Source organism: Protomyctophum bolini (assembly GCF_963924005.1).
Source record: "Protomyctophum bolini genome assembly, chromosome: 4".
Classification (NCBI taxonomy): domain Eukaryota; kingdom Metazoa; phylum Chordata; class Actinopteri; order Myctophiformes; family Myctophidae; genus Protomyctophum; species Protomyctophum bolini.
In genome coordinates this window covers 28,795,521-28,810,794 of record NC_137865.1, presented here as the reverse complement: position 1 = coordinate 28,810,794, position 15,274 = coordinate 28,795,521, and the positions used below count along the sequence as shown (strand labels likewise).

Genomic DNA, 15,274 nt, shown 5'->3' with positions numbered 1-15,274 from the left:
AATATTTTTAACCAACACACAGACTAGATGAAACAAATAATCTAAAACCTCAAAAATAGAGTATAGGTGGTTTCCTCACCTCAATGACGAATCATCTATTGTACATTTCTTGAACAAACAATGCATGTTTTTCAGGAAAGTCTATTGCAATGTATTATTGCAGGGAAACTACAGGTTGAGACGCTTTTAATCAAGTCCATTATGAAGTGAGAATAATCCCTGCACAGATTTTCATTATGTAACAAAGTTTATTACATATGTCTATAAACATATATACAGCACATTTCCCATGAAGAGTGGTTTCGTCACAAATATAAATTATTTAGGCTTGTTGAAAGAACACAAGAACTGTAGCTTGTTCAATGTGGAAGAAAGTTGTGTTGGCTATTCATTGTAATAAGTTGGCTAACTGCTCCAGACAGAAAAATTGCAGACAATTATTTGTTTCCCTAAAACCTACAGGGAATTGCAGAACCACATGACATAACAGAACAAGTGGTCCCTCCACCAGATTTCACTGAACACCATTATACAATAGCTACGGACTTAAAATGGGACGGTTTTAATACTGCACCCTGTCACCAACCCAAACACACACACAGTATATGAGAATACACATGGAAATAAGGCACAAATGGAGAAGCGTTAACAATCAACACCCCCCAAAAAAAGAGATAACAATGAGGGCCGGAGTGGAACCAGTCTCAAATTTGGCACTTAAAACAGAATGACCAAATGTAATACCAAAGGCCATCAGCAGCTCCGGAATAACTCCCTTAAGAATATGCCAGCATTAGCACAACTGTGAATCAAAAATAGCCAATCATAATTTAGGAAATAAAAGTGTGTTTTTTAAATACTTAATCTCAAATATATCTGAGCATGGGTGGGTGGGAGAAAGAAATTAGCAAGAGTCAAGTAATGAAAATATACCATCAGGTACAGGCCATACCATCAAACATACTGAAGTGACAAAATTAGTGTTTTGAGTTGTCATAAATACTGTTCAGAGAGCATGATGCCTAACAGGAAAGTGGTTACAGTGGAAAATGTATAGGATTTCAATGATTTATATAGCTATACAATGTTGAAGTCATGATTATCAATACACATTAATTTGCTAAAAACATTGTCAACAATTAATTAGCATTTCGACAATGAGCTACTGGCTTGATCACACCATCATTACTCACAAATTAATAATAATTAAAAAACAAAACTATTCTGTCCCATTTTGCTTCAAGTTTTCTTTTGTGAAATGAAATCGTGCTCTTTTGCATCAAATCTCTTTCAATGACAATGTCTTCAAGACTTAAAGCTCAAAACAAACAAACAAAAAGGAAAATGTCCATGTCATGGGTCCATTGGGAATAACTCAACATACATGTACCATTCAAAGAGGCCAAACACTTCAGGCACTTTTAGGATTCATGATCAGTCACAATGATCAGTTCAGACATGTTTCCTACATGTTTCTTACATAATAGTCCATGGGACTTAACGTCCTTATGCGTTCCACAGTCTACACACGTCAAACTGCCACAAGTCATTCATTTCAACTAAATAAAGATGCAGTTCATTATCCCTCTTCTTTTCATCATCAGCAAGATGATTTGGAGGAACCACTATTATTATTTTAGGGCACACGTTATTTCACAGCCAGTTAATTGAGGGAAGGAGGCTGGAGTATAACACCGGGGCTCCACCGGGTGCGTCAGCGTCGCGTCTCCGTCATCGTCAGGGAATGTTCCCTTTTTAATCAATGAAGGGTGGCTCCACTGCCCGCGTTGCGTTGCGTGACTGCATTAAAATTGCCCTGGTTCGTTTTTTTGACACACGCGACGGAGACGCAACGCGCCCGGTGGAGCCCCGGCCGTAATAGTATGGTTTTGCTGGTAAAGAGGGGCATTGTGTTGATTCCCTTTTCAGCTGTGAGCTTATGATTGGCTAGTCCAGACGTGTCCAACAGCAGCATGTGGCTTTGGATGCCAAGCCTCGTCGAGTCACTCGGCTGACCTTTACGTCTTCCTGTTGTTCCAGCTGGGGTCTGCCCCGGTTTTCAGCTCTACTACGGGTCGCTCAGGTGGCGAGCGGGAGTCCTGGGGAGACTTCTGGGCCTGCGGAGAGCGCGGATCCGACTGAGAAGGCGGATTGTCGGGGTGGAAGGGCCGGTAGTGCTCTGGTGCGGCTGGGCCTGGCGGCCTGTGCTCGGGCATCCTCCTGAAGTCCTGAGAGGGAGGACCATCTCTGCCCTGATGGTAGTTTGGAGGACGAAACTCATCAGAGCGTCTTCTCTTGGCATCTGGATGTCTGTAAATGAGTCAGAATCAGAAAGACTTTGTTACCAAATACTGTATAAAGTTGTTTGCTTTGGCTTTGATTTGTTGGTTGCATACAAAAAATCTACTGCACCCTAAAATGCTTTATCTCATAGATTAAAGTAACTAAGTAAGCAAGCCTTGCAGAGCCACTTGGACCTTAGGTCAGAAGTCAGGACCCTATCTCCCATTTCTTTAACATGAGGCAGTTTCATGTACAAGTACACCCCCAGCCGTTTGAGCTTCTAGTGTACAAACTAAGTACACCCCCTGGACATGATCCAACCCTTGAAGTTGAGTGCAATTTGGTACCATTTTTATACCCTGGCATGGCCAGACTACGTAGATTACAATGTCATGGCTCTACTGCGTAGATACTGTATTAGTCTGGAATCTCTGTGCGGAACCTGCATTTCGAAGGGGTGAATTAAAATAAATACCTCCGGTGATAAAGCCGCCCCATATTTGCATACTACAACCAAGCCATCATTGTGATGTCGCAATGCATTTTAACCATTCTTACTTCGAGAAAAAACGTAAATGCCAAAAGACAGCAGACTCTCACCTGTCATAATAAGGTCGCTGGCCCCTGTGGTCCCGATCGTTGCCATAGTGCTCATACGGCCTCTTTCGAGGGGAACTATCGTTGCGGTAACCGCCTGAGCTGCGGTACGAGTCTCCATGGGTACGATGATCCCCGTAGTGATCCTTATAACGATGTGAGTCGTACGGGTGATGGCGATCTCCTTGCCACGGCTGGTTGCTGTTACTTGGGTAGTTGTACTTGCGGTCCCTCTGCCAGTCCCCCCGATCTGCGATGAACCATGATGTACGTTAGAGATCAGCGGATGAGCTTTTTTGTCAACCGAATCAGAGTGTGCATATTTATAATCCGCCCGTTATCCGACCGCATTAATTAATTAATCCAATGTATATATCCGCAACCACCCAAAATCCGCTGCAGGGAAGCAAACGTGTATACTGTATACAGTAGTAGTGCCAGGGATCTGTTTGACTCTGCATAAAACATCTCGGTTTTGTGAGACCTTTTGTTAGCTGTTTTGGTGAGTTATTTTGGTTTTTTGACTTTTTTTGTTCCCTCCCCGCCCCCCTCCACTTTGGTTTGACTTTTTGCAATCAGTTACCATGGGTCCTAAAAAGAATGCGGTCCAGGAAGAAGAGTTTGTGACTGTCTCTGTTCTTAATGATATGTTAGATCAACAAAAGCAATTTTTCAAAGAACTGATGGATCTACAAGAGAAGAACTTTAAATCTTTCTTAAGTCGCATCATGGACTCTACCACAAAAAGAGTTGATGAGCTGGTGAAAACAGTCTGTGACCTTAAACATAGCCTGGAGTTCACACAAGCAGAGACAGATAGTTTTAAAAATGCAAATGTTTTGAACCAGGCAGCACTTGAGTCAAGCACTTTGTTGCTTGGCCAACTGCAATCTGCTCTTGACAAGATCTCCTCTAAAGAAGACTATCTAGAAAATCAGTCTAGGAGAAATAATATCCTGATCGATGGTATTGAGGACTCTAAATCTGAAACATGGCAAGAGACTGAGATTAAGATAAAAAAGATGATGTATGATAAACTTGATTTGGACTCCAAACTGATTGAGATAGAGAGGGCACACAGAATTGGCACCTTTCTGCCAGAGGGTCGACCCAGATCTATAATTGCCAAATTGCTCAGATATAAAGACAAGGAGGCGATTGTGAAAAGGGCCAAAAAAACTCAAAGGTTCTAAGATCTTCATCCATGAGGATTTTTCTGAAAGAGTCAGACTAAAACGGAAATAATTACTTCCCCTTCTTCGTGAAGAACGAAATAAAGGGAACTTTGCATATCTCAAATATGATCAGCTGATTTCCCACCCCCCTAGGCCCGTTGCAATCGATACAAACGTTGCAGACGAGACCAGTTGAGCCAATGCAATGGCTGGCTAACCTGGGTATATATCTATTGCCAAAGTTTTATTTCTTTTAACTGTTATGGTTGATACACATTTGGTTAATATCACTCTTTCTGACCCCTCTGGTCTAAGTAATTCCGAATTCGAACTTCCAACTTCTGCAGAACCTGTAACTGTATCAAGTGAGCCCAATACTGTAGATCCTTTTAATAACTTTTGTAATAAGATTTTCAATCTTATTGAAACGGATGCTAATAATAAATATAACATGCATTGATCCTGACCTTAATTGCCTCAAATATGCAAACGAAGAAATCACTAGCGATTATTTCAATGTGGGAACATTTAACAAATTATATGAGAGTACCAACTCCCTGCGCTCACATCTGTTTTCTACTTTTCACCTGAATGTACAGAGCCTAAATAGCCCCAATAAGTATGATCATCTCTCAAGTTATCTATCCTCAATGAATAATGAATTTTCAATCATTGCTCTTTCAGAAACATGGCTTTCAGAATCAACCAAAACACTTTATGATATGTCTTCATATAATGCTGTTCACTCCTTTAGATCAGAGAGAGTGGGAGGTGGTGTGTCAATGTATGTGCATAACGGGTTTCAGTTTTATGTTAGGGATGATCTTTCTTTTGAGCATCATTCATCTGATGTTGAATCTGTTTTTGTTGAAATTCCTTCATGTTCATCTTTTAATGGCAAGAACGTTATTGTGGGGTGCATCTATAGACCCCCCGATACAAAAACCTTTAATGATATTCTGACATTAACACTAGACTTAATAAATAAAGAAAATAAGTTATGTTTCCTATTAGGAGATTATAACATTGACTTATTTAAAAAGGATAATGCATCAACTGCTGATTTCCTAAATACCATGTACTCTAACTATTTTTATCCTGTGATCTACAGACCAACAAGAGTGACCAGTTCTTCTGCTACTCTTATTGATAACATATTCACAAATTCTTTGAACAATGTAGCTCAATCAGGCATCCTGTTGACCGATATATCAGACCACTTCCCTGTTTTCTTCCTGTCCTTGCCATTTAGAAGTGAACATGAGAGAAAAAATAACAGCGATACATTTCGAGTTTTTAACACTAGGAATAGGGAGAGGTTTGGGAGTTTGATTCGTAATATTTCCTGGGATGATGTTTATGAGTACTCTGATGTGCATCTTGCGTATCAAACATTCATTAATTTGTTGACCTCTGTCTTTCATCGCTGCTTTCCTTTGGTTAAATCCAGGAAGAAAGCTGGTGAAGGTCTTTGAAAACCATGGTTTACAACAGGTCTCCAAAAATCCTCTATTCTAAAAAATAAACTATATAAAAAATGTCTTACAAATCCCACTCCACTTAATTCTGCAATTTATAAAAAATATAAAAATAAATGTAATCATCAGGATATCCAAGAAAAAGTATTTTTCTAACAAATTCAGAGAATCATCAGACATCAAGTCCACTTGGAGAACTATTAACGAACTTCTCAACAAAAAAAAGTCTACTGTACCCCTCCCATCTCAGTTCAAGGATGGTGAAAATATGCTAAATGATCCTGTTGTAATAGCAAATGAATTCAATATGTTTTTTTGCAAATGTAGGTTCTTCTCTGTCCAAGGATATGGGATAACCCAATAGTAATCATTTAGATTACATTAAGGGTAACTTCCCTACTCTCTTGAAATTTGAAGACACGAACGAAACAGAAGTTTTGGAATGAATTGCCAACTTGAAGATATCAGCATCATTGATTAAACCAGTATCTTCTTTTATTAGTAAACCAATTACCCACATTCTCAACCTATCACTGCAATCGGGGGAGGTTCCAAATGATTTAAAAATAGCCAAAGTTATTCATTTACATAAATCTGGAGACCCAAGACTTTTTAATAATTATCGACCAATATCAGTGTTACCATGTTTTTCGAAAATTTTGGAGAAACTGGTCTACAATAGAATGTTTAACCATTTAAATGAACACAATATCTTATATGAGCATCAGTATGGTTTTAGGAAACGTCATTCCACCGATATGGCCCTTTTACAGCTGGTTGACAAAATCTACTCAGCCATTAATAACAATGAATTTGCTCTCGGCATATTCCTAGATCTTTCTAAGGCTTTTGATACTGTTGATTATACTATATTACTTGATAAACTACATAAATATGGATTTCATGATATAACACTACAATGGCTGAATAGTTATGTTTCCAACCGTGAACAATATGTAAATGCCAATGGTTGTTCTTCATCCAAAGTCAAGTTGTCTTGTGGGGTCCCTCAGGGGTCTATTCTTGGACCTTTATTATTTATTGTTTACATCAATGACCTGGCTGCTGTATCCTCATATTTTACCCCAATTCTGTTTGCTGATGATACTAATTTGATTTTAACTCACAACATTTTTGAATCTCTCATAAAGGAGGCCAATTCTGGCATAGCTATGCTATCCGAATGGTTTCTTGCAAATAAGGTATCACTAAATGTAAATAAATCTAATTTTATAGTTTTTGTGAGCAAAAACAAAAAATACTGTCATCATAGAGCTAAGATCTCTATTGGTGGGATTGAAATGAGTCAAGTTTCATCCACCAAGTTCCTAGGAATCCTGGTGGATGAAAAATTGTCTTGGAAAGAACACATACATACAGTAACCAACAAAGTTTCAAGATAATTTGGTATCATCAGAAGAATTAGGGGCCTGGTTCATCAGGCTTGCCTTTTAACCCTCTATTACAGTTTGATTTATCCATATCTCATTTATTGCAATACTGTTTGGGCAAGTACTTATCCATCCAATTTACACAAATTATTAATTATTCAAAAGAAATTTGTAAGAATAGCTATCTCTTCTCACTATTTGGCTCCATCTGCTCCTTTGTTTAAAAATCTAAATGTACGGTCTATCTATGACATTAACATAGTACAATCCTGTTCTTTCATATATATATATATATACTTACCTTCCAAATATGCTTCCTACAACTTTCAAAGAATATTTTAAGACCAACTCTCAGGTTCATGATTATAATACTAGACAATCTGACAATATTCATCCTCCCTTCAGCCGTACCACTCTTAGCCAGTTCTCCATAAAAGTCAGGGGTTCTTTACTCTGGAATTCACACATACTTATTGCCAACTCCGCATCTTCACTCTGTAACTTTAAACATAGATTGAGGGCCAGCCTCTTGAAGTTACCCTCTCCAATTTAACGTAATGTAGCGCATACACGCTCGCACACACGCACAGGCACACACACTTCACAAGTGTAAATAATGTATTTCTTGTTTTTGTTTTTGTTATTTTCCATACCTATGTTTGATTACTTTGTCTTAATATTTGTATATTACTATTTGTTAAATTGTATATTAACTTTGGTGAGAACCACATATAAGCCCTCCCTGGGTTTCTTTTCTCACCTGCACACACTTCTTTTATTGATGTTACCTTTTTGTACTGTTTTTATTGTGCGAAATAAACTAAACTAAAACTAAACTAGTATAGCCAATCTACAAGCTCACAACGCGTCGCTGGCTCGCTGCGACGCATTGTGAGCTTGTAGATCGGCTATTTATAAGTTGTGTCACTCACCACTGCCGACAGTTCACCAAAGTTACGGTTGTATATTCTTATTTCCATGGTAACAAGGCTGCCGTCCGTTCAGTCATTCACGTTCGCACATCGCAACGAACGTCTTTTCATGTGGCATATATCCAGCCCTTGCTCCCATGCAGTCCCATGGCACCGAGTCCCACGCCAAACTTATATTCTTCCCTTCTGTTTCAGACTTTCAGTTAGTTGTAAGTTTCTTTCATACTCTCAGCTGCCTGTTAGCCTAGCAGCTAGCAGACCACTCATTGTTGTGGTCCTTCCTTAGCCAATATAGGCGTCTAATTTGTGCCTGATGGAAAATATTAAAATACTACTAACGCACACACGCCGAGATTTTGTGGCTTTTAAAAACTACATTATAAGCCTATAGAATATAGATAGATGTCATTAATCTATTTCCGTTTTAAAAGTTATAAAACCTATAGATGGATGCCATTATTTCACCCGCGGTTTATCTGATATTAATTAATAATATATTCCATTGACCCTAAACTGCGGTTAACCGCGGCATCCACGGCTAAATTCGCCATCCGCTGGTCTCTAATATAAGTACTAGATCACATTAAACACTGCCCTAAGTGCCAATGTCTGAACTCTGAACAACCTCTTAACATAATGCAATAAAAAATGATGTGGGCTTACCATCGTTCCCGAAATTCCGCTTGTTGGCGGGGTTGTATGGTTCTCTGTGGTGACCATGGGGGCCAGGCTGAGAGGGGTGACCCATGGACTTGGAGGACAGCTGAGCGCCTGTGGAGTCCCGACTGGAACCAGAAGGTTCTGGTCTGAAAGGCTTTGCCCTCCCAGGGTCATCCTTCTTCTTATGCTCCTTCTGAAAAATGTGTTAAACATTGCAATCAACATTTAGATCAGAGAATACCCGATTCTGATTGGTTATAGGGTGTGCGTTCTTTTCAGACAATGGGACGGCTCCTGTCTCGTCATTGTTCTAAATTGTATGTAATAATATACTTTTCAGCCTTTTTTTGGCGAACAAAATACACGTGTTGATATTGTAGTAAAAGGCACACATAGTAAGCTGACTGACTCAGCTGGTACTCATTTCTAGGTTGTTACTGCAGATTCTCCCACTTGCTGCATTAGCAAGTTAAAATGTACTCCAAGGTCGATGAAGATAGTAAACATAAAAAATCTAAAATGCATTGATCAAATGCAATTTGTAGTTTCCCTTCTTATCCAGCTGAGGACAGGATTGCCAGCTATCCGATAGCCATGGCCGAGGCTCATCTTAAATTATGGTTAAATGAATTGCGACATGCAGTGGTACATGGCTTTTGCCCTTTCTAATGATAGGTTGTGTTTATTAATTGTCACTAGAGAAAGAGGTGTTTGTACTTCCTGGAAGTTGACTCATGTCTCTTCCAAACAGTCGTTTCACTCGTTTCAATGCTGACAGAATAAAACTGCACTGAATGAGGAAACAATGCAGAACCAACATGACCAACGTCTGACCCAGGGGTATTCAATTAGATTAGGCCGGGGGCCACAACTGTAGAATAATCGTGTGTGGGGGGCCGCACAGTGTGCGCGCGAAGCGCGGAAATTTGTGGGTTCTCAAAATGCTTTTTGTGCTCAAAATGCTTTTGTGCTCAAACACGAATATTTATGTATATTTCCGCACAGTAATGAGCAGGATAATATGTCTATACAGGTATATGCTACCTTAGAATAGATGTAGTCCTTTTTTTTCCAAATTCTTCCAGGGGCCACAAGGGGGGCGCTCCGCGGGCCGCATGTGGCCCGCAGGCCGCCAATTGAATACCACTGGTCTGACCAATCACAGTAGCTGTCCCACCCACCCGAAACTCTGAATATTGTAGTCTGCAGCCAGCCGAACTCAACAAACGCATAAGTGGGATAATCCACTCAGAGCCATGCGACAATTTTTTGGTTGTGAATTATCCCTCACTTAAAGGAGAATTCCATGGTAGAAGGCTTTCTTACCTTTCTTTGTAGTTGTTACGTCCCCACCAAAGAGGTCCAGGTGTTATTTAGTGCATTATTGGCTATTTCCCCTACGATAAGCCCTCAATGAATTAAATTGCATTGAATTGAATGGGGCATTGGGGTGTACACTTTACTACTTATTTGGATGGAAATAAGAAAATTAGCACAAAAACCCAACCCCCATTGAGGGCTTATATTAGGGGAAATAGCCAATAATAACAACTGGACCTCTTTGGTGGAGACGTAACAACTACAAATAAAGGTAAGAAAGCCTTCTAGCATGGAATTCTCCTTTAACTCACATTTCTATCTCTACGAAGGGAACAAATGCGACTAACCTCTTCCTCGTGTGAGCGCTTCTTCTGTGCCATCTTGTAAAGCTTGTGGAGCTTCCTTGCACCAAACTCTGTAAACTTGGAAACAAAAATCCAGAGGTTCCTGCCAATATGACAAGAGGATAATGATTACTTACTAAACTCAAAGAGGATGGCAGCATTGTCACAATGGTTTTATGCAACACAGCTTCTAATCGTCATCTTACAGGCGCCATGTTTTCACATGTTCTGGGTCGTTGTAGGCTTTAAGGCACTCTGTGATTCGGTCTCCTATCTTTAGCAGGCAGGTACGTGTGTGCTGAAGCTGCTCCTGGACAGACAGACCCTCGTCAGGCTTATCCAACTGCTTCAGGGCCTTCTTTACTGGCCTCATGCGCTCCTTACACTGGAAACACACACACACACACACACACACACCACAAAGCATTAAAAAGTATTCATCCCAGGGGAGTTATTGGTCATGGTGGTATGCATGTTGTTTGAACTCAGTCGTGCTTTGAGAGTGTCACAACAGACAGGGCATCAACTCACAATGCTAAATGTCTCCTGGTCTAGTTCATCATCTTCGTCTCCGATAGGAACCGGATCAGCGCCAGCTGTGATGTGGACCGGGCCCTGGGTCTTCTTCCCTTTGCCTCCTTTAGCCTGGGAAAGTGTCAAAGTGCCAAACAAACACAGATCACCTTACAGCTCTGAGTGATCAATGTTACACTCACATGATAAGATGTTTTTATGCACATGCATTTTCCCATGTGCTTCTACAAAGAAACAGGTAGAAAACAATACATATTTTGCACTCCAGCACACACAACACCAGAACAGGCTATATGAACCCCCCAGGGAAAGCATTTCCCTAATGTACCCTCCACTTCCTGTCCCCACGTACGCACGTAGCACGCACACACACAAGTACCTTTTCTTTCTTGGGTTTGGAGGCCTTTTTCTCTTTGTCGCCCTCTTTCTCTTTTTTAGGCGTTCCCTGTTTTTCTTTGTTCTCCTTGTTGTCCTTTTTCTTCTGCCTCTTCTTGGCGGGTGACTTGTCTGTTCCGTCGTCCTGGTCCGACAGAGAGAGAAGAGCAGTGTGAAATGGCCCATTTCAAAGAGACAAAACACCAATAACAAAAACACATTACACATTGTTGATGTAATTAACACTGGGGCTTCACTGTAATAATAATAATAATAAAAAGGGGATGAAGCTTCTGGCTGACCTTCACTTCTCCCTCCTCAGAGGGGTTGTCCGACAGACGAGGAGAGGGGATGTCATTCCCCTGGTCATCCTTGAGGACCTTGTCCTTTTTCACCCGAGGCTTCCTCTTTCTCACTTTGACCTGTGGGGGAGGGGTGGGACCTTAGAGTATATATGAATAGAGACCCTGAGGCGAAATGGACATAGTGGCCGAATTTGGTTTTGCAGCGCTGGGCCAATTCTGGTCCGTTTATCATTGCGCACGTTCATGATGAGTGATGACACATGAATGCTGTTGCATGCAATGATAGTCAACGGCACAGCGCGTTCTCGATTTGGCCCAATTCTTCCCAGAATGCACTCTGATCCTAACCGTAAGGAGGAGTGAAATCGCCTAATGCGCTTTTGAGCAACTTAATGCAAGTGGATGAGAGGAGAAATCCGGTGCCGTCTCGACTCTCTATTCATATATACTCTAAGGGTGGGACAGTTTGAGCTGCTGACCATAGTCACATGGCTGCCATTTTGCTCATTATAGGTCACACTTGACACGTAAGAGAAGCGTTCTGTGTACTGTATATTGTTGACAGCAATCGAATGATCAGATCCAGTCCAGATCAGCTAACGTGGGTCGTGACCCAAGGGGTCGCAACCCGACCCCAAATTATTTGGGGGGGGTCCCCAAATTATTTTTTGCAACTGAATGGCTGGAAATGGAAATGAAGAGTTTACATATAGTACACATAGTACATGCATACACCTTCCCTAATGATTATATCTGGTTTCAGTATTTATTTATTTATGGTGTATTGTATTGTCTCCATTATTAAGGTTTTTGTAGCAGTCAATTTATATTGGGGGTCGGGAGGGGACGGGGCGGGGGTCCCGAGACATTGCAAATGCATTTCTGGGGGTCCCCGACCAAAATCGTTGAGAACCCCGCTAACGTACCTCATCCCCTGGTGTAGACGGGTCTTTAGAGTCCTGCTCCTTCTTCAGCAGTTTGAGAAGGTAGTCTGTTCTGGCCTGCAGCTGTTTGCCCTGGGGTTTCTTACTCGTGTCGTCAGGAAGGATCTGCACACGCACACAAACACAGCAAATGTGAGCCTGTTTTGCCCTGGGACTGTTCTTTGATAATGACACTCTGACCAATTTGAACCAACTTCATACACGGAAGCAAAATAAACGGTAAATATTATTTGTAAAAAGAAATAATAATAATTACCATTTGGCTTAAATAAAGTTATTTTGTTTTGTATAGTGTATCACATCACTCTATAACTTTGATGTATTATTGTTGTTACTGTGGTTATCATTAAGAAGACTAATAACCTGCTCGCTTCTCAGCGGCCATCTGGTATTTACCTTTTCGGCCAGCTTAAGGTCAGGATCGGTCTTGATCAGATCCCAGTTGCCGTAGCCGTGCTCATAAACGCCGAGCAAGAGCTGAATGTCGTCCTGCACTTCCCAGTCAGTGTCAAAGTGTGCTACCTTGATCCGGCATGTCAGCTGGAACCTGTGTAGAACCATGCATGCTGTCATTTAAGCGCTTTTACTTTGAGAAGAGAACATTCTGTGCACCCAATGACAATGACAGCGTACTTGTTTCTCTCAGCTGGGTTGGACGGTACAACTTTGTGCAGTGGTTCAAACTCTTCCTCATGCTGAATGATGGACTTAGCGTTGACCTGCACTCCAGAAATCTTGATGTTGATACCTCTGCGTTTTCCAGGACCTTTAGCTAAAGCAAATTAGAATTAAGACATTTAAATTAAATAATAATTTAAAACATCTGATTTTTCATCCAAGGTAGATGAAATTTGTTGTTTTATTGATTAATTGGCTTCGTGGTTGGACAAAAATCCTTTCTCTCCATCCACTACCATTGAAATAAGATGTTTTTCAGTTGCTTCATATTGATATTCTGTGTATTCAATTCTTATTTTAAACTTGGTGTCAGTAAAAAGTGAAAAGTAAAAAGCATAGTGACTGGGCATATCATATCATGTAATGATGTTTAAGCAAATTCAACATAAAGAAGGCGGAACCAGGGCGGGACAAGGCAGAAAGAGCCTGCTGGTTAGTCAGTCGGGGACCAATCAGAAGGCTGACAAATGGTGAAATAAGTGATGAAGTGGTTCAAAACATCCAAATCAGGCCATACCACTATTACAGCATCAACAGTACTACCTTCAGAGGGGTTCTCTTTGAGGTGCTCTTCGTGCTCCTGGACTGCAGTCACACAGCTGGTGTGGATCAACTCTCCGAGCCTCTTTAAGTCTGCGACAGATTTGTCCACCAGCTCAGAGTCTCTGGCGATGGCTTCTAGCCTGCAAAACAGCAAAAGGCAACGGTGTTACCATTAAACTATTGGAGGAACAGAAGGCATGTTAAAGCTGCTCAAAGGTTAATTCATACATTTATGGTGCAGACAGACATACGCATACCTGTCAAGTGGAGATCCAAATTTCTTATAGGCCTTAATGAAGCTGTTAACGGTAGAAATAAAAACATATGGTTAAGTTGACTTGCAAACACACAAAAAATGAAATAATACTATGAAATAATAATTTTAATTAATCAAATCGAAGACTTGCCGGCGAATCTCTGGATCGTTGAAGCCTTCCACATTGTTCTTCCGGGCTCGGGGTCGGCCCCTCCTCTTGGGCTTCTTGTCGTCATCACTGTCGTCGGTCTCACTCTCAGAGCCAGAGGTTCGGTTCTTCAGCTTATCGCCCACATCGCTGTCGCTGTCGTTGGCCCGAGCCTGATGGACACAAAACAACTTTCAGACTCCACATGTCAAAACGTACAAGAGAGCTCACAGTCTAGAGAGGACCACAATGGAAATAGGTCCTTGGGCTTTATTGTGTTTTTATCCTCGCTGATGCTATGCCTATATGTGTTGGGAAAGTGCTATTGTGCGCTTCTTTATGCATTATCACCAAATCAAATCAATCAATCATCCAACTGTTTATATTTCCACATCCTGTTCTTATGTTACCTATGACGTCATCAAAATGACCGCTATATGAAATGGTGAATATAGTCAAATGGAGATACTGTGAACAGCAAAAGGAAAACTATCTGACACATTGGAAAGAAGCAACACAAAAGCAGAGTAAACTAGAATGCTATCTGGCCCTAAACAGAGAATACACAGTGGCAGAATACCTGAGCACCGTGACCGACCCAAAACAAAGAAAAATCTTAACTAGGTACAGACTCAGTGAGCACAGTCTCGCAATCGAGAAAGGCCGTCATAGGCAGACCTGTATCCCGAGAGAAGACAGACTATGCACCCACTGCACACAAAATGAAGTGGAAACCGAGCTACACTTCCTAACCATCTGTCCATTGTACCAAGACATCAGAGACACATACTTCCCACAGATTACAACCACACACAGAGACTTTGAAAACATGACCAATGACAAAAAACTCCCATATCTGGTACAACAATGTGCAAACACAGCAGCAAGATTTGTGAGTTGCTGTGATAGAAGGATATCAAATGGAACACAACCACCCTAAAGACTAATCATTGTGTATATTCCTGCACTATACCTGCATTGAGTGACCTTGGTACATAGAATTTGATCTATTGAAGATTCTGACCTTCAAATGTACATTTTTGTTTTGATTGTATTGCTGTATTGTTGTATTGTTCTTTCTGCTTTGGCAATGTAAACGTATGTTTTCTCATGCCAATAAAGCCCTTTGAATTGAATTGAATTGAATGCTTTGGTGAATTTCCCCCAAAACACAGTAAAATATGTTTTTATACAGAGATGCTCCATTTCACTGCAGCCCTCTTTTTATGTTCCATGAATCTAGATGAGCCAAATAAATAATTAGCATGCCACATCAGTAATACCTAATGCACCACAGGGGGATTTAACAAT

The 15,274-nt window shown here is 40.8% G+C and overlaps 1 protein-coding gene across 2 annotated transcripts in view; it reads right to left on the bottom strand.

Moving 5' to 3' along the window:
• Positions 1-228: 228 nt before the first annotated feature.
• chd2 (chromodomain helicase DNA binding protein 2) overlaps positions 229-15,274 on the bottom strand; it is a 33,137-nt gene continuing 18,091 nt past the window's right edge. For both annotated transcript variants that reach the window (XM_080761070.1, XM_080761069.1), the window contains exons 26-39: positions 13,967-14,136; positions 13,817-13,858; positions 13,560-13,699; positions 12,972-13,110; positions 12,735-12,885; positions 12,321-12,443; positions 11,392-11,511; positions 11,094-11,234; positions 10,712-10,825; positions 10,387-10,565; positions 10,184-10,283; positions 8,520-8,709; positions 2,884-3,130; positions 229-2,310 (exon numbers count right to left, since the gene is read on the bottom strand). In XM_080761070.1, the coding sequence (XP_080617196.1) occupies positions 2,019-2,310; positions 2,884-3,130; positions 8,520-8,709; positions 10,184-10,283; positions 10,387-10,565; positions 10,712-10,825; positions 11,094-11,234; positions 11,392-11,511; positions 12,321-12,443; positions 12,735-12,885; positions 12,972-13,110; positions 13,560-13,699; positions 13,817-13,858; positions 13,967-14,136 (2,148 nt within the window). In that variant the 3' untranslated portion in view covers positions 229-2,018. The remainder of the gene's footprint in view (positions 2,311-2,883; positions 3,131-8,519; positions 8,710-10,183; positions 10,284-10,386; positions 10,566-10,711; positions 10,826-11,093; positions 11,235-11,391; positions 11,512-12,320; positions 12,444-12,734; positions 12,886-12,971; positions 13,111-13,559; positions 13,700-13,816; positions 13,859-13,966; positions 14,137-15,274) is intronic.